Below are 16596 nucleotides of genomic sequence, written 5' to 3' on the forward strand. Positions count from 1 at the left end.
ATGACCTCCACTGTAATATAGTCATTTTTCAAGAGGTTGCTATTTATTCTCCTATGTTCTCTATCTTCCATATCCTTCTCCACTGTAAACACTGATGCAAAATACTCATTTAGTATCTCCCCATCTCCTGCAGTTCCATACAGGTGGCCTTAAGAAAAGCAGTAAATAATTACAGTCCAAATTCTTTGCTCGGCTTTAATTCAACAGCATCATTAGCAAAAGGCCTCACCATGTAACTTTATAATGACGAGGGCAAAGTGAAAATAGTTATTCACTGGAAGTACTACCTCACACTTGAATACAACTCCTCTGCAGGCAGGTGGTCAGGAAAGCACTTTGGCTTATTCGAAAGAAAAAGGATATCACAAGCTTTTTGGTTCTTAATTACTTTCATCCATTAGTACCTTTGACAATACTTACTCTAAATTGACCTCCATTTCCATCATCTAGTTCCAGTATGTAACCTTCTGCTTGAACCAACGAGAGTGGTGGCTGCTTCCATGACAACGTAACACTGTTGTTGCGAGTACAACATTCCTCCAGCTGCAGGATTGGGGCTGATGGCACTGGAGAGGGAACTAAGTATAAATGAGTATAACTGGTGCTTCTAGAAAGCTACAATGTGCTTCTCAACTTAAAATATAAACGTAATTGAAATAAGTGCACCAAGGTCAGTATCCTGTCACCAAGTCACTCTTTATTTACTTGTGCACAATACACTGGCTCTCCTAGCCAGCTTGGAAAGTGTCCCCTGAACTGAGGAGATCTAATCTCCTGGTTATATTGATCAGCTAGCGCTTTCATAATCAATAACTCCAATCAAACAACCTCGTAGTCAATGAGGTCAATCTGGTTTCAATCACTATATCTCTTGCTCACCCCCCAGCCCCCAAAGTCCAGGGATGTAGGCCTGGTCTTTGACTTGTAGCTTTTTGCCCCAAGTCTGGTTCCTCTGATTCAGACTCTGGCACGGGCGGTATGTATCAGACCATAGCCCGGCTCTTGCGTTCGGAGTGTCTCAGGAGAGTTTCCTCCTCTTCTTCCGGCGGTAATGGTATCGAGGCCGCATCCATCTCAGACTCTGAGGTTTACTTGTCACTAAACAGAGAGGGAGAACCCAAGGTTTCTGGCAAGTCTTCTGGCTGTTCTGAGGGGCCAGGTATGTTTTGCTCCTGCCCTGTTTGCGAGGTAATAGCTTTCAGGTGATCCACATGTTTGTTCAGAAGTGTATCACCTACCTGAACTTTGTAAATGACAGGTGTCACAAAGCTAGTACCTTTTTCTTCTAAAAGTTGTTCCTTGGCTCAAGGAGACTCTGTCCTTGATTTCTTTCAGAGGTGTAATAAACTGGGCCAGGCTCTGATCAGTCTGGTTTGGTACAGAGATGGAAAGGATCTTTACATATAAACAAAAGGCCTCTAAACAGATGAGACTTCAGGCCAAAGTGGTCATATTTTAGAAGTGACCTGTATAATAAAAGGAGTGGTCAGCTCTCTAGCTAGCTGAGCAGTTTTAGTTCAGTCTTGAACTGGTTGGAAGTTCAACAGGGAGCTGTGTGGAATCACTCTCTCTCTTTTCTGCCCTTCAACTTCAACCTGTCAGCATGTGTTGCATTTATACTGGATTTTAAAGGGAGTTTGTTTATTGGGACTGTTGTGTATATTCAGAACAGCATAATTAAGTCTAGTTGGATAGATTGAGTTCTGTAGGGGTTTTTTATTCTGTTCTTTGTGTTTCATTGTGTAATTTTGTGAATAAATGTTTGTCTGTTTTAAAATCTATTAGTCAACCTAGCTAACTTAATCCGGGTAATTTTCACTGTACACTCACTGAAACAAATTGCAAAGTTATGGTCTGAGCTGCCTGCTCAAGAATGTTTTGAGTGGTCTGGCTTAGTCCATTACACAGGACCTGACCTTGCATCAACCTTCACTCGTACCTATGCAGGGCCATTTCCATAGTTCCAGCACAAAATTTTGTCCCCTGAATTAAATTGTCTCTCTTGCTTAGAGTCAGCATGTGGCTGGCATTGGTGTTCCTGCTGCTATTTCACATCCCCCTTCCAAAAATATCAGGTATAACCTGGTGCGGAATCTTTTCCCAATCAGCAACTCTTTGGGAGCTATCTCTGTTCTTGTGTGTAGGGTGATCCTATAATCAAACAGTAACTGGGACAGTTTGGTATCAATTGACATTGTAGGCTGCTTCATTAAGCCTGCTTTCAACATTTGGACCGCTCTTTCTGCTAGACATTGGATGAGGTGTGGTTTGGAGTTGTCCTTATGTGCTGAATGCCATTGGACTTTAGGAAGTTTTCAAATTCCCAGCTGGTAAAGGACATCCCATTATCCATGGCCAATATTTCAGCGGCTCAGTGTATTTTGAACGATGCTCACAGCTTCACAATCGTCATCTGAGTTTGCCAAATGAACTTTATGCACGTCCAACCACTTTGAATGGGTGTCCACAATGACCAGAAACATTGAGCCTGAGAAAGGACCAGCATAGTCAACATGCAAATGAGTCCAGGGTTTTCCCAGTCTTTCCCACAAATGTGGGGGTTTTGCTGGGCGGCAGTTTTTGTCTATGTTGGCACTCTGGGCACTGCCCCACCAACGCAGCTAAGTCATCATCCAACCCCGGCCACCAGACATAGCCTATTACTAGCATCTTCATCTTGAAAATTCCTGGATGACCCTGATGGAGTTCAGACAGTATCTGACCTTTACTCAGGCCAATCACCCATTTTTACCCCACAGTAATATGTCGTCCTTGATGATGATCTGATCTCACCGGATCCAGAATGTTCCAATCTGTTTCCCTGCTGTTTCCACGATTACCACCAGCTACTTATCGTTTCGCTGGGACCGGATCTTTTTGTGTCCACCGTCAGGTATTGTCAGCGGTGACTGGAAGGGTGTCCAGGAAGTTCAAAACCAAAACGGGGAGGGAACACTAGTTGAATAACTGCCGACAGGGTGCGGCTCAAGGCATCTGCATTTGCTACTTGGCTTCCTGGATGGTGTTCTAATTTGTATGCGCTGAGAAAAAAGGGCACAACACTGAATTCGACCAGAAGCTATGGACTGCATCAGTAGCCTTAGCAAAGATAATTGATCTGTTACTAATGACAAATTCCTGTCCATTAAGGCACTGGTGAAACGTCCTCACACCAAAGATGATCACCAAACTTTCCTTCTCTATCTAGGCATATTTGCATTGGCATTAGACAAAGTCCGAGAAGCATACACTGTTGTGCGTTCCTTTCTACTGGTTCACCAGTGAGCTAACATTATCTCAATTCTGAGCTGGGAGGCATTGCATGTCAGCACTACCCCTCTCTTTGGATTGTAGTTGGCCAGTACCTTAGATGACAATAGCTGCTTTTTCAATTCCCTAAAGGCTGTTTCTTGGCTATGCAACCATTTCCAAGACTGACACTTTTTCAATAGCAGGTGTATGGGTGCCAAGATGGCAGCCCAGGCCATGCATGAATTTTCTGTAATAATTCACTAACCCAAGGAAAGGCCTAAGCTCTGGTACAGACATGTACCGGGGCTCTTTCCATCACACTCTCTTTCTCTTCCAATGGGTGTAACCTGGTTTTGTTGACTCTGTAATCCAGGTAGGTCACTGTGTGTTTGTCTGAAACAAGTATTTTTTCCTTCTAAGGCTTATACCTGCTGGAGAAATATTTAAGCACTATGTCCAAGTTCTCCAAGTACACGTTATTGGTCTTCCCTGTCATTAATACGTCATCAAGATAGATGGCAACCTGAGGTAGCCCCTGTAAAATGCTCTCCGTGGTCTGCTGGAAAAGGGCACAGGCTGATGATACCCAGTCTTGCATATTGATATAAACCCTTCTGGGTATTAATTGCAGCATACTTCTGGGACTTGTCATCCAGTCACAATTGCAGGGAGGCGTGGCTCATGTCCTGCTTCGTAAAGGATAACCTTCCTGGCAACTTTGTGCATCATGCGAGGGATCGGGTACTTATCCAGCAAGTAGTTTACCATTTGCCTGAAGCCCCCACAAAGACGAACTGAGCCATTAGCTTCACAATTGGTTCAACCAGTGCTGCCCATTCTGTAAACTGGACTGGTTTGATGATTCCTGCACTCTCCAGACTCTTGATTTCTGCCTCTACTTTTGCCCACAAGGCAAATGGCACTGGGCAGCCCTGCAAAATCGTGGAATTGCCTACTAGTCGACATAAAGTGGCTTTGGTTCTTTTGATAGTCACAAGCTCTTCCTGAAATACTCCTGGGTATTTCACAAGGACTTCATTGAGGCAGCCATTTTCTAATCAAAAAATGTTGAGACAATCAGATGAATCTTTCTCAATCAATTCTGCCCCAACAGGCTTGGGCTCGAGCCTTTGCTACTACCAGTGGTAACTGCACCAACTGCTTCTCATGGGAGACTGGAACCAAAATCGCACATTTAATCTGCAATGAGTCCCCAATGTATTGTCACAGTCTAGCTGACGTCTTGTGCAAACTTAAGGGTTGGAATCCTGAGCGAATCTTGTTAAAGACTAATTTCGCAACCACATACAGTTGCGCTAGCATCGACCTCCTTAAGAGCAGGGTGACCATTTAAATAAACATTCATTTTAATCGGCTCAGATTTGGATGCCACTAAGCAATTTAATTATTCCAAGCCACATGAAGCGGGACATTGCATGGTTCGCATTCTCCTGGGTACTGGCTGACAAATTTTCTTTCTCAAGTCAGGCTTTGTAGGACTCCTTTGGTGTCCACATATGATGGCTTGCCGGCCCAAATTCTGAAGAATTTTTTAGCCACTTGGCTGAGGCTCAGCTTTCTTGTGGGGTTCTGCTTTGAGCTGGCCAAAGGTCCCTCTACCAGGATATGCCCTATGTGAGGCTCTGCGATTGTCTACACTGAAATGGTGTTTCCCAAGCTCAGAAGGAGGTGAGGGAATCCACTTCTATTGGGACGCCCTATAGCTCCCATGCTCCACTGCCACAGTTTTTTTAATGACAACACTAGTCGTAGCGCCAGTTTGAAGTCCAGGTGGGCTTCAGCCAGTAAGCTTTACACATGGTTACATCAATAATCCCACATACCAAATGGTCTCTCAGCATCTCATTCAGTGTTAACCCAAAATCATGTCTCTGCCGGTCATCTCAACCTCGTCAAAAATCCCAATACGGATTCCCCGAGTTCTGTAACAGCTGAATGAAGTCTTTGAATTAGTGGAGTTTTGGGGTCGTAATATTCTTTAAATAACTCAATCAATTCTGGAAGGTTTTAGTGTCCAGTGCCTCTGGGAAAGTTAAGCCCCTTATAAGTGGAGAATGCCGCGGGTCTGCAAGCAGCCAAAATAATTGCTCATTACTTTTCATCTGCCCCAATGCTATTTGCATGGAAAATGTATTGCATTCTTTCCACATACTGGGCCCAGTCTTTGGCAGCAGGATTAAATGAACCTAGCTTCCTAAATAAAGGCATGATGCCAGAAATGTTTACCCCAACTCCAAGATGACTGTAGCAAGCAAATGATCTTCAGGCACATCTTATTTTCTTTCGCCGCTACTGAAATGACTGCACCGAGGCTGGTATCCTGTGGCCAGCCAGCTTGAAGTCAGTCAGTTGAACTGAGGAGATCTCAACTCCTAGTTATATTGGTCAGCCAGGGTTTTCCTGATTAACAACCCCAATCAACGACCTTGTAGTCAGTAAGGTCAATCTGGTTCCAATCACTACAGTAATTTAATGTTCACCTCTATATATACACTCAATTATGCGGAGCTAGTAGGCAGAACTGTCACATTTTGTGAAATTGTCCTTTGTTACTGAACCTACATAAGAACTATGCAAAAAAGTCAAATACTTCTTCTCCTTTCCCTTGGAAACACAGCTCATTACTCAAGCACATTGGTGGAAATAAAAGTACATCAAAACTGACCCAAGAGAAGTGTTTGTGGCACTATTCCCTCATGTGTTGATCTCATGTATCTCAGACTTTAGCTAGACTGTGAGCATACACTAGGGACCCATTGCAGATTAAAGGTGAGATTTTGGTTCCAGTCTCCCATGAGAAGCAGTTGGTTCAGTTACCACTGGTAGTAGCAAAGGCTCGAGCCCAAGCCTGTTGGGGCAGAACTGATTGAGAAAAATTCATCTGATTGTCTCAACATTTTTTTGATTAGAAAGTGGCTGCCTCTGTGAAGTCCTTGTGAAATACCCAGGAGTATTTCAGGAAGAGCTTGTGACTATCAAAAGGATCAAAGCCACTTTATGTTGACCAGGAGGCAATTCCATGATTTTGCAAGGCTGCCCAATGCCAGCTTCAAATATAACATTTACAGGATTAGCTGAGAGAAGCTACCAGGAAGAATCAGGGAACACAGTCTTCCTGATGACTGATCCTAATAAAATCAATGAAAATTACACTAGGTTACTGTAGATGCAATGTAGGAAGCTTAATTTTGATAACTGAATTTCTTATTCATACTCACATTCTGTACTACGATGTATTACTTCAAAATAGCAACTACATTTCCACATGCTAATGCAGAGAGATTGCTTTTATTTTTGTCTGCAGCTACAATTCTAGTTATACTCCTTCACTAAAGGAGGAAAAGTGTCAAATTAGCTGCTGCATTAACTTTCAGCATTAAGTATAACTTATAATAATTTTATTACCCATCCAGCAAAAATTAAACCAAAGGAAACACTTTATTTTATTACAGCTATTGACTATTCAAATATATTGAAACTTTTATGACTTTGTAACATTAGAACATTTTTCATCAAGTTTTAATGCTATTGCAAAAGTAAAGATCATTGAATATATTTAAGGTTGCGATAGATTTTTTGATATCTCAGGAAGTTAAAGCATGTCAGGAGTGGACTGGAAGTTGGAACTAAAACCCAAGGTCACCACAATAATAGCAAATGGGGGAGAAAGGTTGCTAGGCCATGTGGCCTACTCTTGCTGTTATTTCTTGTATTTTTGTACAGATTGTCATAAAACTAGAAAGACAATTGTGAACTCTTAGCAAACTGTAAATCGTAATCTGCAAAAACTGCTTTACGGTTTATTTATTACCATGAAGCAAGAGATCCCAAGTTTAGGAGGGCTTGTAAATTAATTACGGCAGCTTTCAAAGGCTGAGAAGTCATGCCAAAACATAGATAAGACTGTTTACGTTCTCCAGAGAAAACAAAAATTGAAAATGTCATTCAATGGGCCTAGCAATTAACAAGCTCCTTAAGGAGCTTCAGGCATCAAAAATTCCCTGTATTCTGCCACACAATCTCTGGTGTCATAATTTTTTAAAACCTGCCCATTCCTCATCCTTTGAAAGTTCTGGGTCAAATCTCTGTGGACCAATCCCTACCTTTCATTTGTACAAAGTCCAACTGAAGAATGGTTTGTAGCAGTGATGCATTATCCAGTGTTAAATCAAAATCAGTATTCATGCGAGGTTGAAGTATTCCTTTACCCCATTGTTCATCAGTAAAATGCACACGCCTTATTAAAGCATCCGATATCTGAAAACAAGAATTTAGATTAGATTACTTACAGTGTGGAAACAGGCCCTTCGGCCCAACAAGTCCACCCCGACCCGCCGAAGCGCAACCCACCCCCCTACATTTACCCCTTCACCTACCACTATGGGCAACTTAGCGTGGCCAATTCACCTGACCTGCACATCTTTGGACTGTGGGAGGAAACCGGAGCACCCGGAGGAAACCCACACAGACACGGGGAGAATGTGCAAACTCCACACACAGAGTCGCCTGAGGAGGGAAATGAACCCGGATCTCTGGCGCTGTGAGGCAGCAGTGCTAACCACTGTGCCACCATGCCGTCTTTAACAAGTCAGAAATACACATCATTAGAGACACAATAGCAGGCTTTAAAACTAATGACTGACAACCTCGGAAAGTATATGGTAATTATGATTCTCATCTAGCATAATACAGTATATTTTTAAAACATTACCATAGGTTGAAGTTGCATGGAGAACTGTGCCTTTCAAGATAACTTTTTTTAGACATGGACACCCTTTTGTTCCATCTGTGGTTACTGTCAATAATCTATTTGGGATTTGTCAGTAATATGGCTAGAATTAAATCAAAGAGACTGAATATGCACTTTGCAAGGTTTTAAAAAAAAAAGGGGTAAACAATGGGCCCACATTTCGCTACACAAATAAATGGAATTATTTCTACATATTAGTTTAAACATAGTCCACAATCAAGAACAATTCTCCAAGCACTTGCTTTATCTAGCTACCAGAGACCGAGCCAAGAATAAAATCAGGGGAATGCATGCAAATTGTTGAAAATCATTAAACAGTACAATTAGTAAGTGATATGAGTTCTGCACTGACCTGTAAAAAACCACTGGGGTCATTCTCCTTAATTACTTCCAAACAATATTCCATCAGGCCAGTAGTTTGGCGCAGTTTAACTGTGCAATGACTGATTTGATCTCTGACCACCTGAAGTAACAAATATCAAAAAATCTTAGGATACAGTATCAAACATTTGCAGAATGGACAATCCAACAAGAGCGACATATCAAATGTTATAATGTGCTCAGATATGCAGCTGCAGAAATGAAGGCTTGACAGATCTCCTGAGAAACAGTTTTGACAGAAAATGTTTTAGGATTGGGATTGCAAGGATGGAGTGGTAAGTTTGCATTTCATTGGTGATTTGATGTCAAGTGGAGATGCATGGGTCATGCAGCATAAGGTTTAGAGCCGATTGGTTTCCAAAGGTATTATGTTTGCTGAAGGGGTGGCACGGTAGCAAAGTGGTTAGCACAGCACCTGGAACCTGGGTTCCATTCCACCCTCACCCCGCCCCGCCAACCATAACAAGGACAGAATGCCCCTGGTGCTCACCTTCCACCCTACCAACCTTCACATAAACCAAATCATTCGCCGACATTTCCGCCACCTCCAAAAAGACCCCACCACCAGGGATATATTTCCCATCCCACCCCTTTCCGCCTTCTGCAAAGACCGTTCCCTCTGTGACTACCTGGTCAGGTCCACGCCCCCCTACAACCTACCCTCCCATCCTGGCACCTTCCCTTGCCACCGCAGGAATTGCAAAACCTGCGCCTATACCTCCTCCCTCACCTCCATCCAAGGCCCTAATGGAGCCTTCCACATCCAATGTTTTACCTCCACATCCACCAATATTAGTTATTGTATCCGTTGCTCCCGATGCGGTCTCTACATTGGGGAGACTGGGTGCCTCCTAGCATAGCGCTTTAGGGAACATCTCTGGGACACCTGCACCAATCAACCACACCGCCCTGTGGTCCAACATTTCAACTCCCCCTCCCACTCTGCCAAGGACATGGAGGTCCTGGGCCTCCCTCGCCACCAAACGCCTGGAAGAAGAATGCATCATCTTCCGCCTCGGAACACTTCAAACCCAGGGCATCAATGTGGACTTCAACAGTTTCCTAATTTCCCCTTCCCCCACCTCACCCTAGTTCTAAACTTCCAGTTCAGCACTCTCCCCATGACTTGTCCTACCTGCCTATCTTCTTTTCCACCTATCCACTCCATCCTCCTCCCTGACCTATCACCTTCATCCCCTCCCCCACTCACCTATTGTACTCTATGCTACTTTCTCCCCACCCCCACCCTCCTCTAGCTTATCCCTCCACCCTTCAAGCTCTCTGTCTTTATTCCTGATGAAGGGCTTTTGCGCGAAATGTCGATTTTACTGCTCCTCAGATGCTGCCTGAACTGCTGTGCTCTTCCAGCACCACTAATCCAGAATCTGGTTTCCAGCATCTGCAGTCATTGTTTTTTTCTTTTTACAAAGAAAACAGGCATTCAGTTTAGAAGGTCAGATTTTGATTGTTTTTCTTTTGATTCGAATGAACACCCATAGCTTGAAAAAATAAAATTAGGTTCTGTTTAGGAGTTTTGCTGAAGTCATGGCTAGAGCTGGATAAGTAAAACAGTTTCTCCTGATAAAAACAAATTGGCTTAGAACTGTTAAGAAATAGATTACCTCAGTGTAAACTGTTTAATATGGAAGTTCCAAGCCAGAAGTGTTTGGTTATAACACTGAAGGAGTTATTTGAAGCTGAGAAAGTCTAAATTCAGTTCTATGAAGCTTCTATAAAGAAGCCATCAGGATCCCAGTAAGGGGAATTGAAGTAACTGTTAAGTTAGCTCTAGAGGGGGTAAAAGGGAAGGTAATTCTCTCTGGTGTGAGTGCTGTGAAGTAGTATTTTTGGGGTAAATGGGATTACATTTTCCTGGGTGTTTTAAAGTCTTTGAACTTGTGTTATATATAAGTAGTTTGGTGTATTTATATTTTATCTTTTTTTAGGCATAACAAAATTTTGTTTTTATTGTTAAACCCAAATCTGTAGCATTGCATGCTTGTGTTTCAGTGAAAGGCCACTTAATTAAAAAGACATATCTATCAAGGCAGATGTGAGTCGACAATTGACTATTCAGTGAAGACATGAGCTGACACTAACAACTTTAGCAGGTTTGAGCATTTTGGGAACTGTAAGCACAGATACAGTTCAAAAATTCCATGAGATGACAATGAGTATTTTTTGATGATCAAGACTATTTAAACCAAAACCCTCATCTGAGAAAGCCCGATGTATCAATTAACAAAAGTAGTCAAAGATATTAAATATATTTTGTCTTCTCTTAAACAAATCTTAATATTATGAATTTTAGTTAATATGATAAAATAAATCAGCATTCCTAGGAAATATAAACAAACTATTTCAGTTTATGTACTTAGATTGCCAGCACTTCAGTCAGAAGTTTTGATTTGCAATCAAATGGATTGATGTTTTTCTCCATTTTTAATAATTGTAATTGGATTGTTAAGATTTTTCTTTGAGCACTGAATAGGAATCTGAATAGGAAACTGATGCCATTAGGCATGAGTTTTTGCTTCCAGATGAGGTGAGGAGAATGACAAATATGAGAGTTTATATGGTGGGAGTCCAAAAATCAGATTCTGCATCAAAATAAAATTTAACAATTAACTTCAAGAGGAAGAAGAAGGTTTGTGAGGATGAGGCATGAAGGCTCAGTTAGGGGGCTTCAGAGCTATAAGTTAGCCAGAAAAGATCTAAAGAGAGGGCTAAAAAGAGCCAGCAGGGGACATGAGAAGTTGTTGGTAGATAGGATCAAGCCTCAAACCCTTCTATAGGTATATCAGGAATAAAAGAACGATTAGAGTAAGATTAGGGCCAAAGGTAGCAGTGGAAAGTTGTGTGTGGAATCTGAGGATACAATGGAAGCGCTTAATGAATACTTTTCGTCAGTATTTACATTGGAAAAGGGCAATGTTAATGTCAATATGGAGATACAGGCTATTAGATTAGATGGGATGGAGGTTGACAAAGAGGAGGTTTTCGCAATTTTGGAAGATCTTAAAATAGATAAAACCCCTGAGCTGGATGGGATTCATCCTTGGACTCTCTGGGAAGCCAGGGAGGAGATTGCAGAGTCTTTGGCTTTGATCTTTATGTCATAATTGTCGGCAAGGATAGTGCCAGAAGACTATTGGATAGCAAATGTTGTTCCCTTGTTTAAGAAGGGGAGTCGAGACAACCCTGGTAATTATAGGCCAGTGAGCCTTACTTCGATTGTTGGTAAGGTGTTGGAAAAGGTTATAGGAAAGATTTAGGATTTCTAATCATCTGGAAAGGAATAATTTGATTAGAGATAGTCAACACAGTTTTGTGAAGGGTAGGTCGTGCCTAACTAACGTTATTGAGTTCTTCGAAGATGACAAAACAGGTGGATGAACGTAAAGTAGTTGATGTGGTGTATATGGACTTCGTTAAGGCGTTTGATAAGGTTCCACACAGTAAGCTATTGCACAAAATACGGAGTTTCTGGATTGAAGGTGATTTAGCAATTAGATCATAAATTGGCTAGACGAAAGAAGACAGAGGGTGGTGATTGATAGGAAATGTTCATCCTGGAGCTCAGTTACCAGTGGTGTGCCACAAGGATCTGTTTTGGGGCCACTGCTGTTTGTCATTTTTATAAATGATTTGGATGTGGGTGTAGAAGGATGGGTTAGTAAATTTGTGGATGACACTAAGGTAGGCAGAGTTGTAGATAGTGCCGAAGGATGTTGTGGGTTACAGAGGGACATAGATAATATGCAGAGCTGGGCAAATGGAATTTAATGCAGAAAAGTGTGAGGAAATTAACTTTGGAGGAAGTAACAGGAATGCAAAATACTGGGCTAATGGTAAAATTCTTGGCAGTGTAGATGAACAAAGAGATTTTGGTATCCAGGTACATAAACCCCTGAAAGTTGCCACCCAGCTTGATAGGGTTGTTAAGAAGGTATATGGTGTGTTGGCGTTTATTGGTAGGGGGATTGAGTTTCGGAGCCACGAGGTCATGCTTCAACTGTACAAGACGCTGGTAAGGCCGCACATGGAGTATTTCGTACAGTTCTGGTCATCGCATTATAGGAAGGATCTGGAAGCTTTGGAAAGAGTTCAGACGAGATTTACTAGGATGTTGCCTGGTATGGAAGGAAGGTCTTACGAGGAAAGGCTGAGGGAACTGAGGTTGTTTTCGTTGGAGAGAAGGCGGCTGAGAGGTGACTTAATCAAGACAGAAACATAACCAGAGGGTTAGATAGGGTGTACAGTGAGAGCCTTTTTCCTCAGATGGTGAAGGCTAACACAAGGGGACATAGCTTTAAGTTAAAGGGTGAAAGAGTTTGGAGAGATATCGGGGTAGTTTCTTTACTCAGAGAGTAGTTGGGGCATGGAACGACCTAACAGCAACAGCAGTAGACTCGCCAATGTTAAAGACATTTAAATGAGCATTGAACATACAAATGGATAATAATGGAATGGTGTAGGTTAGATGAGCATCAAATTAACTACACAGGTCGGCGCAACATCGAGAGCCAGAGGGCCTTGACCGCACTGTAACGTTAAATGTCCTAACTACTATCTCCTCAGAAGGCAAGCTGATCTTTGACTATTCTGATGGAATTTCACATTGGGCTGGTACTGAAACCTCCATTGGAATCCTGCTCCCCACAATTTGAACAGTCTGGCAGAAACTCCATCCGTAGCATGGAGGGCTTGTATGCTGCTGCATATCCTCCACTTTCTCAATCAAGTCAATAGTCTGTTACATTCCATCTGTCATCTAGAGGTGGCAGGGAACTTCAGCAAGAGGCTCTCTGCATGCAAGTCCTCCCTACTTTATCAGGGTTTTGGCAAGGACAGTGATGAACACAACAGTCACATGCAATAAATATTTAAGGTCATTTATGGAATCGAAGGCTGCCTGTGGGTTTTTTTTTGTGGCCTTGAGAAGTCAGTGTTCCACATGTACATTGGTAAATTGCACCTCTTTTTCACTTTAAAAGGGTTTCTCCTTAATTTTTGTTTTAACTGTTCAGCCCCACACTTAGTTGTTTAGCTACCAATGCAGAGATGAGGTAGGCAGATCAGAGGCCCTGCTCATGAGTCAGCTCCTGGCCCTTGCCACAATGGTCATGAACTGGTCCAGGCAGCAGATGGTTGAGGGGTTACTCTGTCTGACAGCCTTCCCCTCTTTGTTGTCGTCATGTACAAGTCTGGGCATCACAAAATCACAGAAGTCTCACATTTGAACTTTTGTGTTCTTCAGAAAAGCATTATTACTCAGTGCCAATCACCTTCTTTATCTACATACCTTTGCACATTCTTTTTATCCAAATAATCATCCAATGGCCTCTTGAATATCTCAGTTGTATATACACTTACACACAATGCATTCTGTCCCCCAATTACTCGTTGAGTGAATCTGGTGGGTGTTTTCATATCACTCTTGCCTCTTGCAAATCACTTCAAATCTATGTCCTCTTATTCTTATTTCATTCACAGATAAGAACTGTTTATCCATAGCTGCTCTATTCAATCTGCTCAAGGTGTTGAAAACCTCTCTCATATCTCTGTTTAGCTTTTTTAGCTCTAACCTTATAACTGAAGTTCGTCATCCTTGGAAATGTTCTTGTAGCGTGTTAGGAGAGGACTGGCATGGTAGAGAAGGGGATGGGCAGGGGTGCTTATGGTAGCTGTTTCACGCAAGGGTCAGAATGACTTTTTTTTGAGACAATGTAAATTTGGTCAGAATGACTACTGTGAAAGGCCAGGTGTAATGCCATGCTGAAAAGTACTCCAGTAGCTATAGAGTTGTATTGGTGGCAAAGAGCTATCCTCTCAAGCCACACAGCAGAACAGAATCATATAAAGCACATGCCAGTGGGGGACAAAGAGAGGTGCTTGAAACTAATCTCTGAGGACATAACCTGCAGTTTTGGGGCAGGATATCAAGAGTGAAGCATCCCAATATTACAGCTGTGTGCTTTCACTTACTGTTCTCAGATTCCTGAAAATGGAATGCTCAAAGTGAATTGGCCAAGTCCAGAACATTGTTCAATGGAAAGAGACAGAAAGGGTGGAACAGTAAGTAAGCAGAAATTGATGCAGAAGCAAAATAGGATCAGATATTACAAGTGCATGACAATCAATTTTCCTCTTTCCACCCCCACTGATATATGTTTCTGATTAACTTCCATAGCTAAATTTTCTTGAAATAGATCTTTAGCCTGTTACAAGAGGCGATGCCAAAATCTGTATCAAGCATGGCTGAACAGGAGGCTCTCCCACTCTTCCCATCTGCCATAGATATACTGGAAGGAATTATAATTTAATAGTCAACCTGTTTATCCACAAAATGAACACTTTCTATAGCCATCAAATCCTGGAGGGGGACTTGGAGCTTCTAAATCAGAGGAGAACGCTACCACTGTGCCACAAAACTTCCTTATCCTACACACTAGCAGAGAGTAAAAGCTTAACTAAATCTTTCTTAATTCGAAAGATTGATTTATTTCACAAGTGAGAAGTTTGAGTTTTGGATTAAGCAATCTGGGAATGTGTTACAGTTTTTTCCTCTGAAAATTCCAGCAGTTAATTGGAGTAAAGATACGTTAATTAATATCTCCCTCTACAGATGCAACTTCAACTGTTAAGAGTGGTTCTACCATAACACAAAGACCAAATTGTGGATTCATGAATGAAAATGTGGTAGTCTTCTGGAATGATTTCATGAATTGGAACAGGATAACTTTTATGCATCATTCCCTGCTAATCTGGAGACAATATCAGACTTACACCAGAAATAGTTGCCCTCCACTACACTTAGCAATGCCATCATTTTTCATATCCAAGTCTAATGGGGATATGTAAGTAAGTCTTAAAAATCTGCACTTAAAATGGAGAGGAAAAATGTACATCTTTACTTCATTATAGTAACAACTTTCTGTTAGTTAACGAAACCAGATGATGATAATGAATCATTGTGTTCAAAAATTCAGATACTCACTTGCATAAGACATCAACTTTCAACAAATGGGAATTTTTGTTTACCTTGTGTGCACTTTTTTCTTGATTCAAATGTCCAATTTAGCAATAAATTATGAGTTTATGTTGCGCACTAAAATGCATTTGTCTAAACCTGTAATTATTTCATTGCGCTGCATCAGTAATTCTTATTTGCTTTTACTTTTTCGAAAACAAAGATTGTAGCAAAGAGAGTTTTGTAATTGTCTCCAATTTTTATGACAATTCTGGGACAGTTACTAAATTGGAGAAAGGTCATCCCTGATGAAAACTGGCCTGTGAACAGTGGAGTGCCACAAGGATCAGTGCTGGGCCTCTACTTTTTGTCATTTACATAAATGATTTGGATGCGAGCATAAGAGGTACAGTTAGTAAGTTTGCAGATGACACCAAAATTGGAGGTGTAGTGGACAGCGAAGAGGGTTAGCTCAGATTACAACAGGATCTGGACCAGATTGGCCAATAGGCTGAGAAGTGGCAGATGGCGTTTAATTCAGATAAATGCGAGGTGCTGCATTTTGGGAAAGCAAATCTTAGCAGGACTTATACACTTAATGGTAAGGTTCTAGGGAGTGTTGCTGAACAAAGAGACTTTGCAGTGCAGGTTCATAGCTCCTTGAAAGTGGAGTTGCAGGTAGATAGGATAGTGAAGAAGCTGTTTGGTATGCTTTCCTTTATTGGTCAGAGTATTGAGTACAGGAGTTGGGAGGTCACGTTGCAGCTGTACAGGACATTGGTTAGGCCACTGTTGGAATATTGTGTGCAATTCTGGTCTCCTTCCTATCGGAAAGATGTTGTGAAACTTGAAAGGGTTCAGAAAAGATTCACGAGGATGTTGCCAGGGTTGGAGGATCTGAGCTATGGGGAGAGGCTGAACAGGCTGGGGCTGTTTTCCCTGGAGTATCTGAGGCTGAGGGGTGACCTTATAGAGGTTTACAAAATTATGAGGGGCATGGATAGGATAAATAGGATAAAATTTTGCCCTGGGGTCAGGGAGTCCAGAACTAGAGGGCATAGGTTTAGGGTGAGAGGGGAAAGATATAAAAGAGACCTAAGGGGCAACTTTTTCACACAGAGGGTGGTACATGTATGGAATGAGCTGCCAGAGGATGTGGTGGAGGCTGGTACAATTGCAACATTTAAGAGGCATTTGGATGTGTATATGAATAGGAAGG

At 41.8% G+C, this 16596-nt stretch overlaps 1 protein-coding gene across 7 annotated transcripts in view; it reads right to left on the minus strand.

Moving 5' to 3' along the window:
- Positions 1 to 16596, minus strand: part of trim9 (tripartite motif containing 9) — a 102485-nt gene that overhangs the window by 36186 nt on the left and 49703 nt on the right. For 5 of the 7 annotated variants that reach the window (XM_072568692.1, XM_072568690.1, XM_072568694.1 and 2 more), the window contains exons 4-6: positions 8376 to 8486; positions 7377 to 7530; positions 421 to 578 (exon numbers count right to left, since the gene is read on the minus strand). In XM_072568692.1, the coding sequence (XP_072424793.1) occupies positions 421 to 578; positions 7377 to 7530; positions 8376 to 8486 (423 nt within the window). The remainder of the gene's footprint in view (positions 1 to 420; positions 579 to 7376; positions 7531 to 8375; positions 8487 to 16596) is intronic. The other 2 variants (XM_072568693.1, XM_072568691.1) reach the window with 1 other exon arrangement.

Source organism: Chiloscyllium punctatum, chromosome 4 (assembly GCF_047496795.1).
Source record: "Chiloscyllium punctatum isolate Juve2018m chromosome 4, sChiPun1.3, whole genome shotgun sequence".
NCBI classification, from domain to species: domain Eukaryota; kingdom Metazoa; phylum Chordata; class Chondrichthyes; order Orectolobiformes; family Hemiscylliidae; genus Chiloscyllium; species Chiloscyllium punctatum.